The sequence below is a fragment of the Oxyura jamaicensis genome, chromosome 17 (assembly GCF_011077185.1).
Source record: "Oxyura jamaicensis isolate SHBP4307 breed ruddy duck chromosome 17, BPBGC_Ojam_1.0, whole genome shotgun sequence".
Taxonomy (NCBI): Eukaryota; Metazoa; Chordata; class Aves; order Anseriformes; family Anatidae; genus Oxyura; species Oxyura jamaicensis.
Genome location: NC_048909.1, coordinates 10,518,371 through 10,533,073, shown reverse-complemented (window position 1 = coordinate 10,533,073; position 14,703 = coordinate 10,518,371). Strand labels below are relative to the sequence as shown.

The following is a 14,703-nucleotide window of genomic DNA, read 5'->3' as shown; positions in this document are numbered from 1 at the left end:
CTCTTCTCTTCTCTTCTCTTCTCTTCTCTTCTCTTCTCTCTTTTTCCTTTTTCTTTTTTGCTTTTATCAACATTTCTGTTGGAGCTGGATTTTTATCATTTTAATGAATTGTGTGGATTTCTTGTAGTATATTAAGAAGCTGTTCCTTTTCCAGTAGGTCTGTGGAGCTGAATGGATTCGCTGCACTCAGGGATCAGTATATTGGGACGCCGGTGTCCATGCACTATCAGTACCTCCCGCACCTTTTTAGCTATTCTGCTCACTCGGCTCTGATGCCCCCGCAAGCGCGCAGTCTGGACCCCCAGTCGCACAGCCTGATCAATCAGCTGGTGTCAGCGGAGGACCTGGAGCCGCTCGGCACTCCGATGCTCATTGAAGACGGGTGAGTGTGCGCAGCGCGGTGGAGGGGCAGCCCCGAGCTCCACGTTTCAGCTTGTCCTTCAGTAAGCTGCCTGTGTGCGCGCACGCCTGCAGCTCGTGCTGCGCAGGGTGCTGGGGGCACGGGGAGCCAGGTGTGCGCTCGCAGCCCTGGTGGCACGGGGAACAGCGCCTGGGGAGCAGCTGCAGCCACAGTGCAGGCACAAACCAGAGCGTGTCCCGTGGCTGGGCTGTGCCCTGGGCTGGTGCTGGGGTGCACAGACCGTGGCGGGGTGCCTCGGGCTGCACGTGCCAGGCTGAGCCTGCACGGGAGCGGGGTTCGATGGTTTCAGCCCTGAGACTGCCCGAGCCGTGCAGAAGGGCTGGTGATAAGCCCCATAGCTGGAAAAACACACACGGCTGGAATAAAGCCGGGTGGTCAGCCTGCTGCGGCCGAGCTGCCCCCTGCCCGGGGAGAGCCCCCGCTGCCGGGGGAGCTCCCCCAGTCCCCGGCAGGCTCTGGCAATCGCTGCTCCCGCCGCCAGGTGACACTCTGGGCACCGGCATGCCGGGCGCTCGCACACCAATTCCGGTGACATTTTCCTTGCTTTTCAAGTGCCTTGTCAGATTATGTCATTCGATGTTTTTAATTATTTCTATGCCTTCATATTAACTGTGCCTGCAGGTATAAAGTGACTCAGGCAGAGCTGTTTGCATTGTTGTGTCGTCTGGCGGATGAATTGCTTTTCAGGCAGATTGCTTGGATCAAGAAGCTGCCGTTCTTCTGTGAACTCTCGATCAAGGACTATACCTGCCTGCTCAGCTCCACCTGGCAGGAGCTGATCCTGCTTTCCTCGCTGACTGTTTACAGCAAGCAGATCTTTGGTGACCTCGCCGATGTCACCTCCAAGTACTCTCCCTCTGATGACGAGCTGCACAGGTGAGGCGCTGGGCTGAGCCCCAGGCGAGGGCGCGTGATGTGGTGATGGGGGAGCAGGCAGGGAGCGGGGTGGCCAGGCGCCTCTTCCCAACCCCACCACCTCTGTGGGGCCAGGCTGCTTCGCCTGCTGCTGCTGCCTGTCTGTTTTCAAGGAAAGGTTATTCCATGCCGAGAACAAATGCTTGGGACTTCATGTGTGACAGGGACCGTGGCAAGTCAGCGCTGAATAAAGCCTGCATTTTCAGGGCGGTGTATGATGCTGTCTGAAGTTTCCTTTCGGTTGTGCTTTTGGAGTGGATGTCCCTGGAGCAGGGTGGGCACACGCTGTTCTGGCTCACGTTTGCACTCCTTAGGTCCAAATGCCTTCAGAAGAGCCACTTAGGTGCCCCAGGAAACCTTTCAAAAATCTGCATTTAGGGAGGCAGGAGATTCACTAAATGTGACAATCTATTACATCGAAAAAGTGGGTGCACATTTATGTGTCTTCTCTGCAGGCTTCATTCAGAGGATCCTGTGAGATTGTATTTATAAAACCTGCAGGTTTTAACTGGTAAGAATCACAGGCTTGTTTTCTGGGGCTGGTGAGGACCAAGAGCTCGCATAGACTCAGTGTTTCTGAAAATTATACCTCAGACTGAAAACGTATATGCTAGCAATTCTAACAGGTAGAAGGTTAAGTGGTGTTTAGCTGTGCAAACGTTTTTAGGAAACCTGATGCACCTTTGCTTTGAGTCTCGTGTATTTGGATCCGAAGGTTAATTTCCATTTAAGTAGTCTCTTTTTAAAATATATTTTTATTTAACTTAAAATGTTTGTCCTTCTCACGCACATCCCCATTAATTTTATACAGAATTAGGGTTTCAATTTCAGCCTCTCTTAATGGTGACTTATCTTAGAATTCCTCTCAGTTTTCAAACTGACTGACCTTCCTGCATCTTCAAACTGGAGAGACAGCTGAAGGTAAATCATGTGGGAAGTATTCATTTGGAATTGTGCACAGAAAAAGGGCAAGACTTGTAATATATTTCAGACTGATCCCGTGGTATCAGTTTGTGTTTTCTATTGAGTCTGATAGTTTTGTTTCTGTCTAGTCTCTGTGGCTTCGTGCAGCTCAAAAACACTCGCATTCTGTGTTTCTCAGTGAGTGGCCCATTTCTTCCTATTTTTTCCTGAGCTTTCTCTATATCCTTCTTTAAGAATTTTCGGCACATTTTAAAAATACTTTTTTTTTTCTTATTTCTTTGATAAAAGCTGATGAAGTTGATAAAATCAAGCTGCAAATAAGGGAAAAAAAAAAAACAAAAAAAAACAACAACTGTGGATGTAGTCCATTTCTTGTTTTTGTTTTTTAAACTAACAGCAGCACTAACAGAAGGGCTCCATCCTGTCCTGAGCACATAGCTCAGTCAGAGGCTTCCCAGCTGTTGGAGGAGAAAACAGGTACTGGTTAGATCATCTCAAGGATGCTTCTCCTGTAGCAAGGCTGGCTTCCTCCAGCACAGCTCTGCAAGCTGCCTTTACCGTGGAGAGAGTAAAACTAATCTGACACTTTGGTAACCCTGAGATACAGAACAAAAGGTCTTCTTTAAAAATCACTTGGGCCGGTGGAACGATTGTTCACAAAGCTAGTCATCTTTATTATCAAAGCCTTCATTATTAATTGCTATTTCAGTGTTTTGATTGCATAAATTTAAAGATGTTGCAACTTAGCTGGTGTTTTTTTTTCCGTGGTCTGTACTATCTGATGTTCTGAGGAACCTGTCTTTCATTTATCATTTTGGCCAGGGTGGTGCCTTTTTCTTTTTTTTTCCCTGTTTTCCCTTTCTCTCCTTCCTCTTTCGTCCGTAGTCTCAGTGCCGGACAGGTCCTTCTTTTGCTAGCAGCCGCTGCCCCCCCTCTGTTTGACACGCGCCCCGTTGGTGCTCTGCCTCGACAGACCCGGCGGTTCTGCGGGAGTCCGCAGGGGATCTGGGTGTTTGGGGAGCGGAGGTTTAAAACACTTCTGTGTGCCCGGTCATCCCAGCACCCAGCGGTTTCACGCGGTCCCTTTGTGAACCTCTCACAAGCCGGGAGGCGGACGCGGTGATGGCCAGGAGGAGGCGAGGACTGGCCCCAGGTGCCTCATTTCCTGGGGCAGGTCCCTGCGCCCAGCCATTCAGCCCGCATCTGGTGCCGCTCCTGCGAGGAGCAGCGAGGGTCACAGAAAGACACAATGCCACTTGTTCCCGTATTCAGCCTTCCTTTTGTTCGCGCTGTCCTGGTCGGAGCCTCTAAAGAGACGCGTGCGTTTCATTTTGGGGTTGTGATAAATATGAGCGAGAGGTAAGAAAATAAGACAAAGGAGGAATCCTCGCCCTTCAGAAACGGGCAATTCAAAGCCGGTAGCCTCAGAAGTCCTTCAGAGCAGATCTGTGCACAGGGCTGAAAATAGGTGTGCTTGGGAGTGCGACGTCTCTGTAGTCTCTTCTTCTGATTTAGCTTTTCAAGTATTAATTGGCATTAGGGAAAATGTGCACCAAAAAGCCATTTAGCGGGAAGCTGCACAGATGAGGGATCTGAGCGGTGCCCTTTCAGCCTCAGCTGTCGTTGTGGCTGCCCCCGGCGTAACCGCGCGGATCCGTACTCGTGAAAGAGCTCTTTCCTTCAGCTTTGTAAGGGGACTCGTAAGGAGAGGCTTTTCTTGGAGAACCTCAGTTTCCTTGGATTCTGGTGTTGTTTTTTGTTACAAATGAAGGTTGGCCTTACAGCCAGTTGGAAAAATTAATTTAAGCAGTGCTAGTCTGGCGTTTTGGGGTAAATTTCAGTCTCATTTACAAAATGACAGGAGCAATGTTAATGCTTAGGTGGGTGACAAATGAACATATGGGATGAGCTCCTGTGTTTTAATCACTTCTAACAATGGGCTGAATGTTCTCGTGGCCTGCTGGATCAAATGTTTTCTTTTATTGTGCTGTTTTTCTGTAGATGACTATGAAATGAATAGATGCCTGACCTCCCCCAGCACTCTCCTGATACCGCTTCCCTTCCCCCTCTCCCCAGCTGATCCTGATAACCCATAGCCAGAACCTCGCCTGGTGTAAACTGCGAGGAAAAGTGTGTGGAGGAGTCAGTCCTCAGGAAGAAATAGGGCTGTGAAAAACAGAACAGCTTTGTTTGAAAGGGGGAGGAAAGTATGCACGGAAAACTAAGACAGTTCAACTGCAGGAATGAGAGAAGAGCTCTCCTGGATTTATGAAGTGATGAGTGGCTGGTAAAAATGTGCACGCTCTAAAAACAATTAAACCCAACAGACGACTGAGTGGTCTTTGTGCTCATTAACTTCTTGAGCTTTGCAATCTTGCACCTGCGAGATTTTTAATGTTAACTTGAGAGCAAGGAAACTTGTACAACTTTAGATTAGCCGACAAGGCTTTCATCACTTACAATATTACTTTCCTGAAGAATTGACCTGAAGTTCAGATAGCTTGTTTTCACTTCTCTGAGGCCAAGCTCCACCATGCATTTTACAAATAACTTTGAAGTAAACAAACATACATGCCAAAATAAGGTGTTATTCAGTGAAAAGGGTTCTATTTTCGTTCTATTCAGAGATGGCTTTCTGGCTGTGCTCTTATTCTTTGTGCTGTACAATGCCGGAGCGCAGCTGAAGCTTGCCTCAACACTTCTGTCCCACTTCTCAGGATTTATGCAATATGTGGTGTCTTTGAAACCGGTGGTATCGCAGTGAGAGGCGCTCAGGAGAGGCCGGTACTGGCCATTTGCACACGTGGGACATCGCCTGCAGGCACCGGGAGCTGCTCTGCGCCCTTCGGGTTCTGCCTCTGCCTTAAATCACCTCTGTTGTGCTGGCGTGCAGGCAGGCATCTGTGCCCTGGAGTTCCGCTCACTTTAACAAGGATTATTCGTGCTGTGTGCATGTTTGTGTTTGTGGAAAAGCTCCCAGCCTTACTGTGGTGTCTCACTTCAAGAAGCTCTCAGTCGACAAAGATTAGGGAGCCGTAACACACGGGCAATCAATGGGGTTGTGCGGATGTCTGGAATCCTTACCAGTCACTCGTGGGAATTTTAGGGAGGTGATGGAGGTGATCTTCCTCACCCGTCCATCAGATGACTGAAATGTTCCTCTGTTGTGCATGGGGCAGCGTCATCCTTTGGGATATAAATAATGCTCATTCAAATAGTGTATAGGTAAAGGAAACTGTGGGCACTTCTGCTACTGGCAACAGGAGGTGGTTCCTGTGCAGCGGGGTCTGGTGCCCGTATTCCTGCAGCCCTCACCACTGATGCAGCTGTGTTTGGGTGCTGCTCTGTTCATGTTGAAAAACCCTGGGTAGAGCCAAAGCTTGCTAATTGCACTGATTTTGTATTAAAAGGATAAAATTAATGTAGCAGCTCTGTGAAACAGAGGGTTTTGTTTAAAAAAATAAAAAGCAAAAAGCCAACAAGTTGGGTGTCAGGTTAGAAGTCTGTTGCAGAGACCTTGTGTTCCTCTGTAATGTTTTGTACAACAGTACCAAGCCTAAATCCCCCAGGCTGGACGTGCGGTGTTGTCCAGCTGTCTGGGACACCAGTGCACCTTGCAGGATGCTGCAGTATTTCTGCTGGCCACGCGCAGGGATAAATTCAGTTGCTGCAGGTGGCAGGAAATACAGACTGAAGAAAGGTGCCTGCCCAGTGGGGTGAGAAGGCACTGTCCTGGTGGAAAGCTGGGGAAATAGGAGTGAAGAGAGGCAAAGCAGCGTGCCTACAAGCACACAAGAAGTTATTGCACATTTCTGGCTCCGTCAGACCTTAATCTCCGTCAGAACTGGCTGATAATGAACTGAAACACTTGCTTCTGCTTCAGCTTAATAGTCCCAGCAGACTTGAAGCAGTTTTGACAAAAATTTTGCAATGGAATTCAAAAAATCTTAAAATCTCTGAAGTTATTTTAATAAGCTTTTTACCTTTCTTGTGTGGACTGTCCTGAATGCGCTGATGTGTGATCTCTGTCCTCCAGATTCAGTGAAGAGGGGATGGAGGTGATGGAGCGGTTGATCTACCTCTTTCGCAAATTTAACCAGCTGAAGGTCAGCAACGAGGAGTATGCGTGCATGAAAGCCATTAACTTCCTAAACCAAGGTGAGTCAATGAAGAGGAGGAATCAGTCCTGCCGGAGAACTTGTCTGAAACAATCTGAACAGTCTTCGCTTCCCTGGTGAAAAATGGGAGGAAGGGATCTACATATGTAGCAACCGGGCCAGTATCGGAGTAAGACCATAGCAGAGAGACTGGTGAAACATTCCTAGAGGACAGTGGGTGACCCATTACTTAGCAACTGCTAATGAACTTTTCACCAGGCAAGGATGTGTCATCTGAAAGTACTAGTGGTTTAGGTAGCTCTTTGGGCAATTAACTAAATGATTCTTTTAAAACAGTTAATTCACGTGATTTTTTTTCCTAAAGTATTGATTATTTGCATGACGAGCTTTCACAGATTCCTGACTGAAAAAGGTATTTGTTTATTCTTCTGCTTGAAAAGGTGGCTTTGTAAAACTTGATTTTCCCTGTTTTTTTGTTTGCTTGTTGTTTTGTTTTGTTTTTTTTTTTAGAGCTTTTCTGACTCTAAAATATTTACCTTCAGGATTTATGCGTAGGTCACCTAGCTGGCTTCCTGCTATTTAGATTCTTCATCAATATATTTTCCTGTGCCTGTACCTCTTTAAAATGGAAAGTATTCACAAATGAAGTGTTTATGTGCAAGCAATGAATTCTGCCTAATAAGGGGCTGTATCCTCCTGTTGATTAACCACTCTACTAAAGCTGGCTGTCCAAAACGTTGCAAGACCCTTGACATTTCAAAATCTTGAGTAAAGTCAGTGCAAAATGAGCTGCGGATTAATTCTTCAGTGAGTGAGGAAATCCTGGTCATTTCCTAACAAATGCAATGGGCTGAAATAGTTTGGAATCGATAGGTTTGTTGTGATTCCCTTTTCAGTAGCTGCTTGTCGTAATTAAACATCCGTGGAGCCTCTTGGGACGTTTCTTTATGTTGTGTGTGCATAAATGAGGAAAACCGTGGAGAGGCAAATGCTTAATAGATGGTGTTCAGCTGTAATTTTGGAAATAAATGTCCCCAGAGTCTTTTTGTACTGTGAAAGATAGTTGCAGTCTGTAAAAATGTGCTGAAAACTGCCTCCTCCCCCACTCGTCTTCACCAGGAGATAGTGCTGACGCTTCAATGTGTGCCCGGGCTCGGATCCGGTTTGCTTCCCTGGGCAGTTTCCTGACACTGGATAATGCACTTCTGTAGCTGTCTCCATTGTTTTCCGAAGTGTATTTTCATTAACTTCCTGCCTCCTTTTATTTTTAGTTGAAGTTTGCAATTTTTTATGTGAAATACCTGAAAATTATTTTTGAAAGTCAGCGTTTGGGCAGCAGATCAATGCCTCTTCCGTCACATTGCCGTACGGCAGCGAGCCGCAGCGAGGGGCGTGCAGTTCCCGTGCTCCGGCCGCGGGTGTCCCTCCCAGGACACCCAGCAGCAAGCAAATGCCATTGATCATGCTGAAAGGTGACAGGGGGACTTCCTGCCCTGTTGATGGCTTGGAAATGTCCATTTTTCCTTTGTGCACGTTGCCTGACACTGGTAAAGCTACATTGTAAAGCAAGAGCTTGACCGGGTTATAAATGATATGACATAACTCGTAAGCAGGTGGGGAGAAATACGACGATACCTGAAGTTATAGAGTCGGCCGCTTTCCTCAGCCAGACGATACAGCTAAAATCATGATACAGCTAAAATCACCGTGTTTCTGTCTGAGGAAGCATTACAGAACTGCTGTGAGGACTAAACCTTGACACACTGCTGCCTTACAAAAGGCAGTCAGGGATTTCAGGTCTGGAGCTGATACCTGCGAGAGAGTTCACTCAGCTCTGCAGATGAGCAGCTCAGGACTTGTGCTGTTCTCATCCGTGTCTTTTGTGGAAGGAAGTCTTGCACCTGGACACGCTGGGGGTGCAGGCACACCAGGAGAGGAGTGAGATTTTAGTCTCTGGGTAACTAGACATTCGAAGTCAGCCTCCAAAACAGTGACCCAGCGTAGAGTTTTAGGAATCAGTCTGTCCTTCCTGAAGCGGTGGCAGTAAGTGTGAATCTGCTGTTCTCAGATGTTTTCCTCGTGTTTTCATCACTCTAATCATATGCTCTTTCAGACATTAGGGGTCTGACTAACGCGTCCCAGCTGGAGCAGCTGAACAAGCGGTATTGGTATGTCTGCCAGGATTTCACAGAGTACAAGTACCCCCATCAGCCCAACCGTTTTCCGGATTTAATGATGTGTTTGCCAGAGATACGATATATAGCAGGTAACTTTCTGAGCTCTTCTCCCACCGCGATCATGTGCAAATTAGGAAATCCTCTTTTCAGTTAATCTATGAGAATGAAATTCTTGCCTACTTTGCCAGAGGGTGTTTACGTGAGACCTTTTTCTACTTAAGCTTCTCCCTTGTCTTTGAAGGGGTCTCCCGTCACCCCCAGTTCTGCAGGTAGGCTGACACAGGGCAAGTTGTCCCCCTCTGCTGCACAGTGCGGCGTTGTGTGCTGCTTGCTCATAGTCCCCTGCTCCCGGGAAGACAGGCTTTGTCCCTCAAGTGCTTCGGTTTAAGTACTTGGGTCAGGTTTATATTTTATTTTCTTCCCTTCAGTCCTGGCTCAGAGGCATTTTGTCTTAAATTGGTCTAGTCCTGGTCTGAGAGGTTACATGAGAGGTGGAGAGGTCCCTGAAGTGCTGCTGAGGAGCACAGGACAGCAGAGCAGTTGCAGTCCTACCGGGTAAAACCCTGGGCATCAGCTCCTCTGGGCGTTAGCATATCTGAAATACGCAGGTGAACCGTCAGCTTCACTTGTGTCAGTAATTAGATCTGCACTGTCTGGTGTTATTAAGGCATTGTTTGTTCCCAAGTGTTATGGTAAAGGAAGATACTTGCCTCCCCGTGTCAAGGCTCCGTATGCTTCATCCTAGCCTGCTGTAACAAAGTAGATAATAATCACATAATAGCTCACATAATTTACTCACCGAGATCTACAAGGGAGTTTGAGGAGAGACAGCATTTAGTCTTTCCCAGTTTCTATAAATACTACTCCATTGTGGAGAAATCATTTTGATCTGACTTTGCCCATTTATTTAGCTTTCATTTCAGTAAATAATAAATCCTGTTGTGTCCAAATGGGTATCAAATGTCTAATGTAGCAGTAGGATGATTAACTGTTTCTCTGAGAGGTTCAAGGTAAAACCATCGTCAGCGGTGCTGGCTTAGGTGTCTCTCGGAAATCTGATTCAGGAATGGTTGCTAATTCTGATCTGTTTCTTAACAGGAAAAATGGTGAACGTCCCGCTGGAGCAGCTGCCTCTCCTTTTTAAGGCCGTTCTACATTCCTGCAAGACGAGCGCGAGCAAAGAGTGAGCCCAGCTTGCCCCCGACCCGTGCCTTACCCTGTGCCTCAGGCAGGGAGCGGGCTCACCTTGAGAGGAAGGGGGAAACATGACCAGGGCAGGAGGGAAGTGCTGAGACAGGGCAACGGGTGTCCCTGCCATTGTAGCAAGAACCTTTTGTGTTTGTTTTTGTTTTTGTACTCTTTTTCCTATATATTTATTTCACGACAGAGTTGAATGTATGATCTTCAACACGATGCACATGGTTCTGTATGAATGCAGCAGATGCATTCTCCAGCAGTTTACAGAATGTGAAGATGTTTAATGTGACAGTGTTTGTTAGGGTTAGTTCTTTTGTATTTTGGGGCTGGGGACTGAGATGACTAAGACTACCTCAAGGAGAAGATGCTGTTCGCGCACTGCTCTTTCCGTGATTTGTATCCAAAAGCGTTTGTCAAAGAGCGCAAACTGCCTCACCTCACTGACAGAGCTGTTAGCATCCCACATGGACAGTTTTGGAGAAGTGGGTGTTAGAGAAGTGCCAAGCTTTATTTTTGTTATTGTTTAAGGAAATTAAAAAAAAAAAAAGATGACAGGGAGAGGAAAAGAAGAAAAAGTTTGTTTAGCCAGTTGGTTTTTCTTCCTCTGGCAGTTCTCAGCCACAAATGGCAGTGCCCGCAGTTTCCTTGAATTCTGCCCCAGGATTGCAGGGCTCCCAGGCCGAGAAGGGCTTGCAAACCCGTTCCCTCCTGGAGCTGCAGGGGTGCGATCTGCCCTCCGTCTCCAGCCTCATCAGCTGGGCTGCCACTGCTGCTGCACCTTTCCATTCGATTGAAATTGTGCTGCTGCAGGTCGTAGCAGGCCTCTGGCATTACAGCAGCAAGGTACTCTTGTTGAGAGAGAGAACTGCAAATAAGTTCTAATCGCTTCCTTAACATCCATTTTACATTCATAAAAGCAGGAGAGAAGAGGCAGGATTGCCCCTCTTAGTGTATCCCCCCAAGCTGGTGTCTGTCTGCTGAGATTTCTGCACTGCAGCCATCATCTGGGAACAGCTGACCCACCTCGTGGGTAAATGAAACCTGCGTAATGGTGGCCAGGGACTCCAGTATCCTCTGGCACGCTTTCCTCTGCTGGACTTGGGGAGGGCATGATCCACAGTTGTATTCTGCCAGGACAGTTTTACTGCCCAGTGGAATTCTTTTTGCACCAGAAAAAAATGCTGTGAGTGCAGTACTTGGTCAGCTGTCTGTCCCAGGTGCTGCAAGGCTTGGATTTCCATCTAGCAACCTCCACACCGCTCCGCTGCATGGAGAAATGGTTTAATGACAGCTGGTTAGCTGCATGAGTAACTGCTAAGTCCTGGCATTTATCTAAATTTGGGTATTCTCATAGGAAATCTGGCATCCTGCCCGTGGTGGTGGTGGGGACGTAGGGGACCAGCTCCTGTTCTGATCTCTCAATAACAGTTAACTTAGGGAGATTCCCCTGGGCAGCCACGTTACCCTGTCTGGACTTCCTTCCCTGTATCTCTATCGATGATCTTCAGGTAACAAATTCAACAAATTGTTGAATGCTGATTTTAAAATACTTTGGGAAGCAGCTTCTGTACCTTCAGGGGAGGAGGAACCAGTTGTTCCCTTCGTGTCTTGTCCTGGTAGCAGCTGTGCATGGCACGCAGTGAGTACTGCTCGGGAGTGAAGCTGCTGTGAGGTGAAGATGAATGTGGTGGTGAGCAGGAATGCCTTCACCAAAGTCTTTCCTTCCCCTGCATCCCAGAGGGTTCAGCTGCAACCCAAGAGACCTTGTGACCCACTAGCTTGGCACATCTCTAGGTTAGCCAACAGTGGTGCTGGGTGCTGGGTGCCGCCTGCCCCCCTGCAGGGATCCTGCCTGCTCCCTTCGGACCTCTCCTCGGAGGCGTGCTGTTGGCTAGCGGCAGACCCAGGGCGGCATCGCGTTCTTTGTGATTCTGCTTGGGAATCTTCCAGCTTGTCAGTTTCCCTTTTCTAAAGTCCACTAGCTGCTCATTTTTCATTATTTAAATATGATGTTACGGGTAACAGCTGCTGGGACCAGCAGCAGTTCGGTTTGATAGAGCTTCACAAATCCAAAGCTGGTTCTGTAAATCTCATTTACTTTCTGATTGTAAAATGAGACAAGCACATATTTCTCAGGAAAGCCTTCTGCATACAGCATATACCTCAAGTGTAAATGGTAAGAGTTTAGTATATCTGTTTGTAAGTTAGAAATTATTGCTTTTAAGTTTAATTTCCAAATAGCTTGATATGATCTTTTTATTACGGGTTATCTTCTGGCTTGCTGTTTTATACACTCAATGAATTGTTGAATTGCATAGCAGCAATTTTATTCTATGATTACTGAATTCTTATAATCTGTTGATGAATGAGAGTTTGTTTTAATTAGTGTACATAGAAGTGGTCATCTTATTGCCAAATACCCAACAAAAATAACGTATTCGCTATTCTGTATTTATCCAAAATACTCCCAAGACTAATGCTGTACCAAAACCAACAACAACAACCACACCTAAATTCATATAAGATGATAAACGGTCACGAATGTTCTGCTTTCTATTATACAAACCAAATAGTATAAATGCTGATTGGCAGCAGTATCTGCTAACAAGTAACGGGTTTATTGTAGGGAGTAAAAAAGCCTTACTAAATTGACAAGTGAGGCAGAAGCTGATGTACCAAACCAGAATGTAACTCACCGGACAGTCAGTCGGAATATCTTCTGCACCAAGTCCTCTAATGACTTGTATTTTTTAAACAGGGTAAAGTGAATGTGTTGCATTGCAAACTCAGGTATTATGAGAAGGTAGGAACGTAGCTAGAAATGTAGAGACATTAGGTCAGCCGCTAGATGTATTTGTGAATTTGGTTTGAAGGACACCCTGGAAAGGTTGGAATTTTTGTTCCATTCTTCACGTAACATTCAGTTTACAGGGACTCATATTTTATTTGTGCTTAATGCTAGTAGGGGGAAGTTCATTATCTTTGGTACCTATCTGCTGTTGCTTATCTGACCTTCTGTCATAGAGGAATCAATCAACAATAATAGTCTTTGGTAGAATTTTCTGCCATGACAAGTCAATTTTTATCCCCGATTTGAAAGATAAATTGGCTGACTGACCCCCTCCTCTCCTTCATAGTATTTGTGCAAATAGAAAGCTGAAGAGTTACTTTTAATCCGAACAGAGATTCGGGACATAAATTTGAAATGCCCAGGCTCACATATTCAGAGGAGCTCTGCTTCGGTCTCCTAGGTGCTGTTTTACAGCTTGCAGCTCTTCAGCCAGCACAGAGCAGAGCAGGCAGTGCTGCTGCAGGTGAAGGGGAAGAGTCTTCGCTCGAGTGGCAAGACCCCGGGACCTGCACAAAAGCTCTTTGAAAACCTCTGCATTTTCTTCCGAAGCTTGCCTTTGGGTCAAGCATCTGTCACACGAACGGAGTCGTGACTCCACTGCGTGCATCAGAGCAAGTTCTTGTCCTCGACGTGCCCCTAGGGAGGGCCGTGGGATGGGGGCACTGCCAGGATGCTCAGAGATGCCACGCACCTCTGAACCAATGGGTTCTGGAGATGGCAAAATGGGTACAGCAGGAGCTGTCCCTACGGCCATTTCACACCCATGCGAGCTCCTTTTTAGTTGTTAATCCTGCTAGTGGCTGTTCCCTTGCTCATCTCGCGCCCGTGTCTCGGCCGGGCTCCTGCCGCCCGCGGGGCCGTGGCTCCATCTGCTCCCAGCTGAGCGCGTGGGCACGGGCTGTGCCGCGGGAGTGACCTGCATGGGAGGCGGCTGCCGGTCCCCGTCCCGGGGGCGCCGATCACTCTGAGCCCCTCGCTGCCCGTCCTGCCCCTCCTTACGCGCGGCACATCTGTGTGCCGGCACGGACAAGGGCTCTTCAGACGTGTGCACAGAACAGAAGCACAGCCAGCTCAGGTTAATGATTTTAAGTCTTGTCCTTCAAACCAACCTTAAAAAAAAAACGAAAAAAAAAAAACAACTTGAATTTCTTTTTATTGCATTTTTAAAAACAACAAATATTTCTCCCGTGAATGTGCTATTTACCGTTCATTCTTTCTTCTCTCTTGGTTTTGATTTGAAGCTATGAAGCTTGGTGTCTGTGAAAATGTTATTTCTGTATTTCTCAGGATAATAAGCGGCAATCATCCCTGCCACATAAAAGGCAGGAGCAAGGGGGAAACTTGGGGAACTAGTTTAAGTACGAAGCTAATTTTTAAGTTTTAGATGATGTTTAAATCGGGGGTAACGCGTGAGATGTCAGTATCAAGCTGTGGCGTTTCTCTGGGTTCTCGGTGTGTTGTTTGCAATGCACAGCAGCTCAGGGATAAGTATTTAAAATGGGACCCAGAGAAACCCGAGTTTTGATGTTGCAGCCGTTGCTTCTTTCGTGACTTATTCGGAGGACTCTTTGAGACCTGAATAAAGCCCCCAAACGGAGGTGCTGGGGGCAGAATTCTGGTTTTCCTGGTGGGACGTTTGTGTAGGCCCCTCCGGTGGCTGTGGGGAACCCCCCCGGGATGCGTGGGGCTGGGGAGCAAACAGCAGCCCCCGCGGCGGAGCTGTGCCGTGCTTCTGGCTGGCACCTCACAGCCCCCGGCCCCGCAGCCCCCAGCCCTGCAGCAGCCCCGCCGGGGTGGGGAGGGCGCAGCGTGCCGGGCCAGCCTTGTGGGTAGCTGCACGCCTTCACCGGGCACGTCAGCGTCTGGGAGTGGGAGAGGTTCCTCTGTGCTTCCATGTTCAAAGCAGCGTGTAAATCCCTGCGTCCTTTTGCCCTCAGTGCTCAATGGGTTCAGGTGCTCATGGAAAAGGAAGAAAGGGGCACTTCTCTTTCCCTGGCAGACCCATTCCTGCCGTCAGTGTGTGGCTTAGGAATCAGAGCATTTGAATCTCCAGTTGGTACAACTTCCTCCTCGTGTTTGCCAGGACTGAAGGCTCATTCA

General features: G+C 47.5%; 1 protein-coding gene across 4 annotated transcripts in view; it reads left to right on the top strand.

Annotated features, from left to right (window-relative positions):
* NR6A1 (nuclear receptor subfamily 6 group A member 1) overlaps positions 1-13,744 on the top strand; it is a 65,342-nt gene extending 51,598 nt beyond the window's left edge. For 3 of the 4 annotated variants that reach the window (XM_035341724.1, XM_035341722.1, XM_035341725.1), the window contains 5 exons: positions 155-382; positions 1,043-1,297; positions 6,297-6,418; positions 8,492-8,644; positions 9,654-13,744. In XM_035341724.1, the coding sequence (XP_035197615.1) occupies positions 155-382; positions 1,043-1,297; positions 6,297-6,418; positions 8,492-8,644; positions 9,654-9,742 (847 nt within the window). In that variant the 3' untranslated portion in view covers positions 9,743-13,744. The remainder of the gene's footprint in view (positions 1-154; positions 383-1,042; positions 1,298-6,296; positions 6,419-8,491; positions 8,645-9,653) is intronic. The other variant, XM_035341723.1, reaches the window with a different exon arrangement.
* Positions 13,745-14,703: the final 959 nt, after the last annotated feature.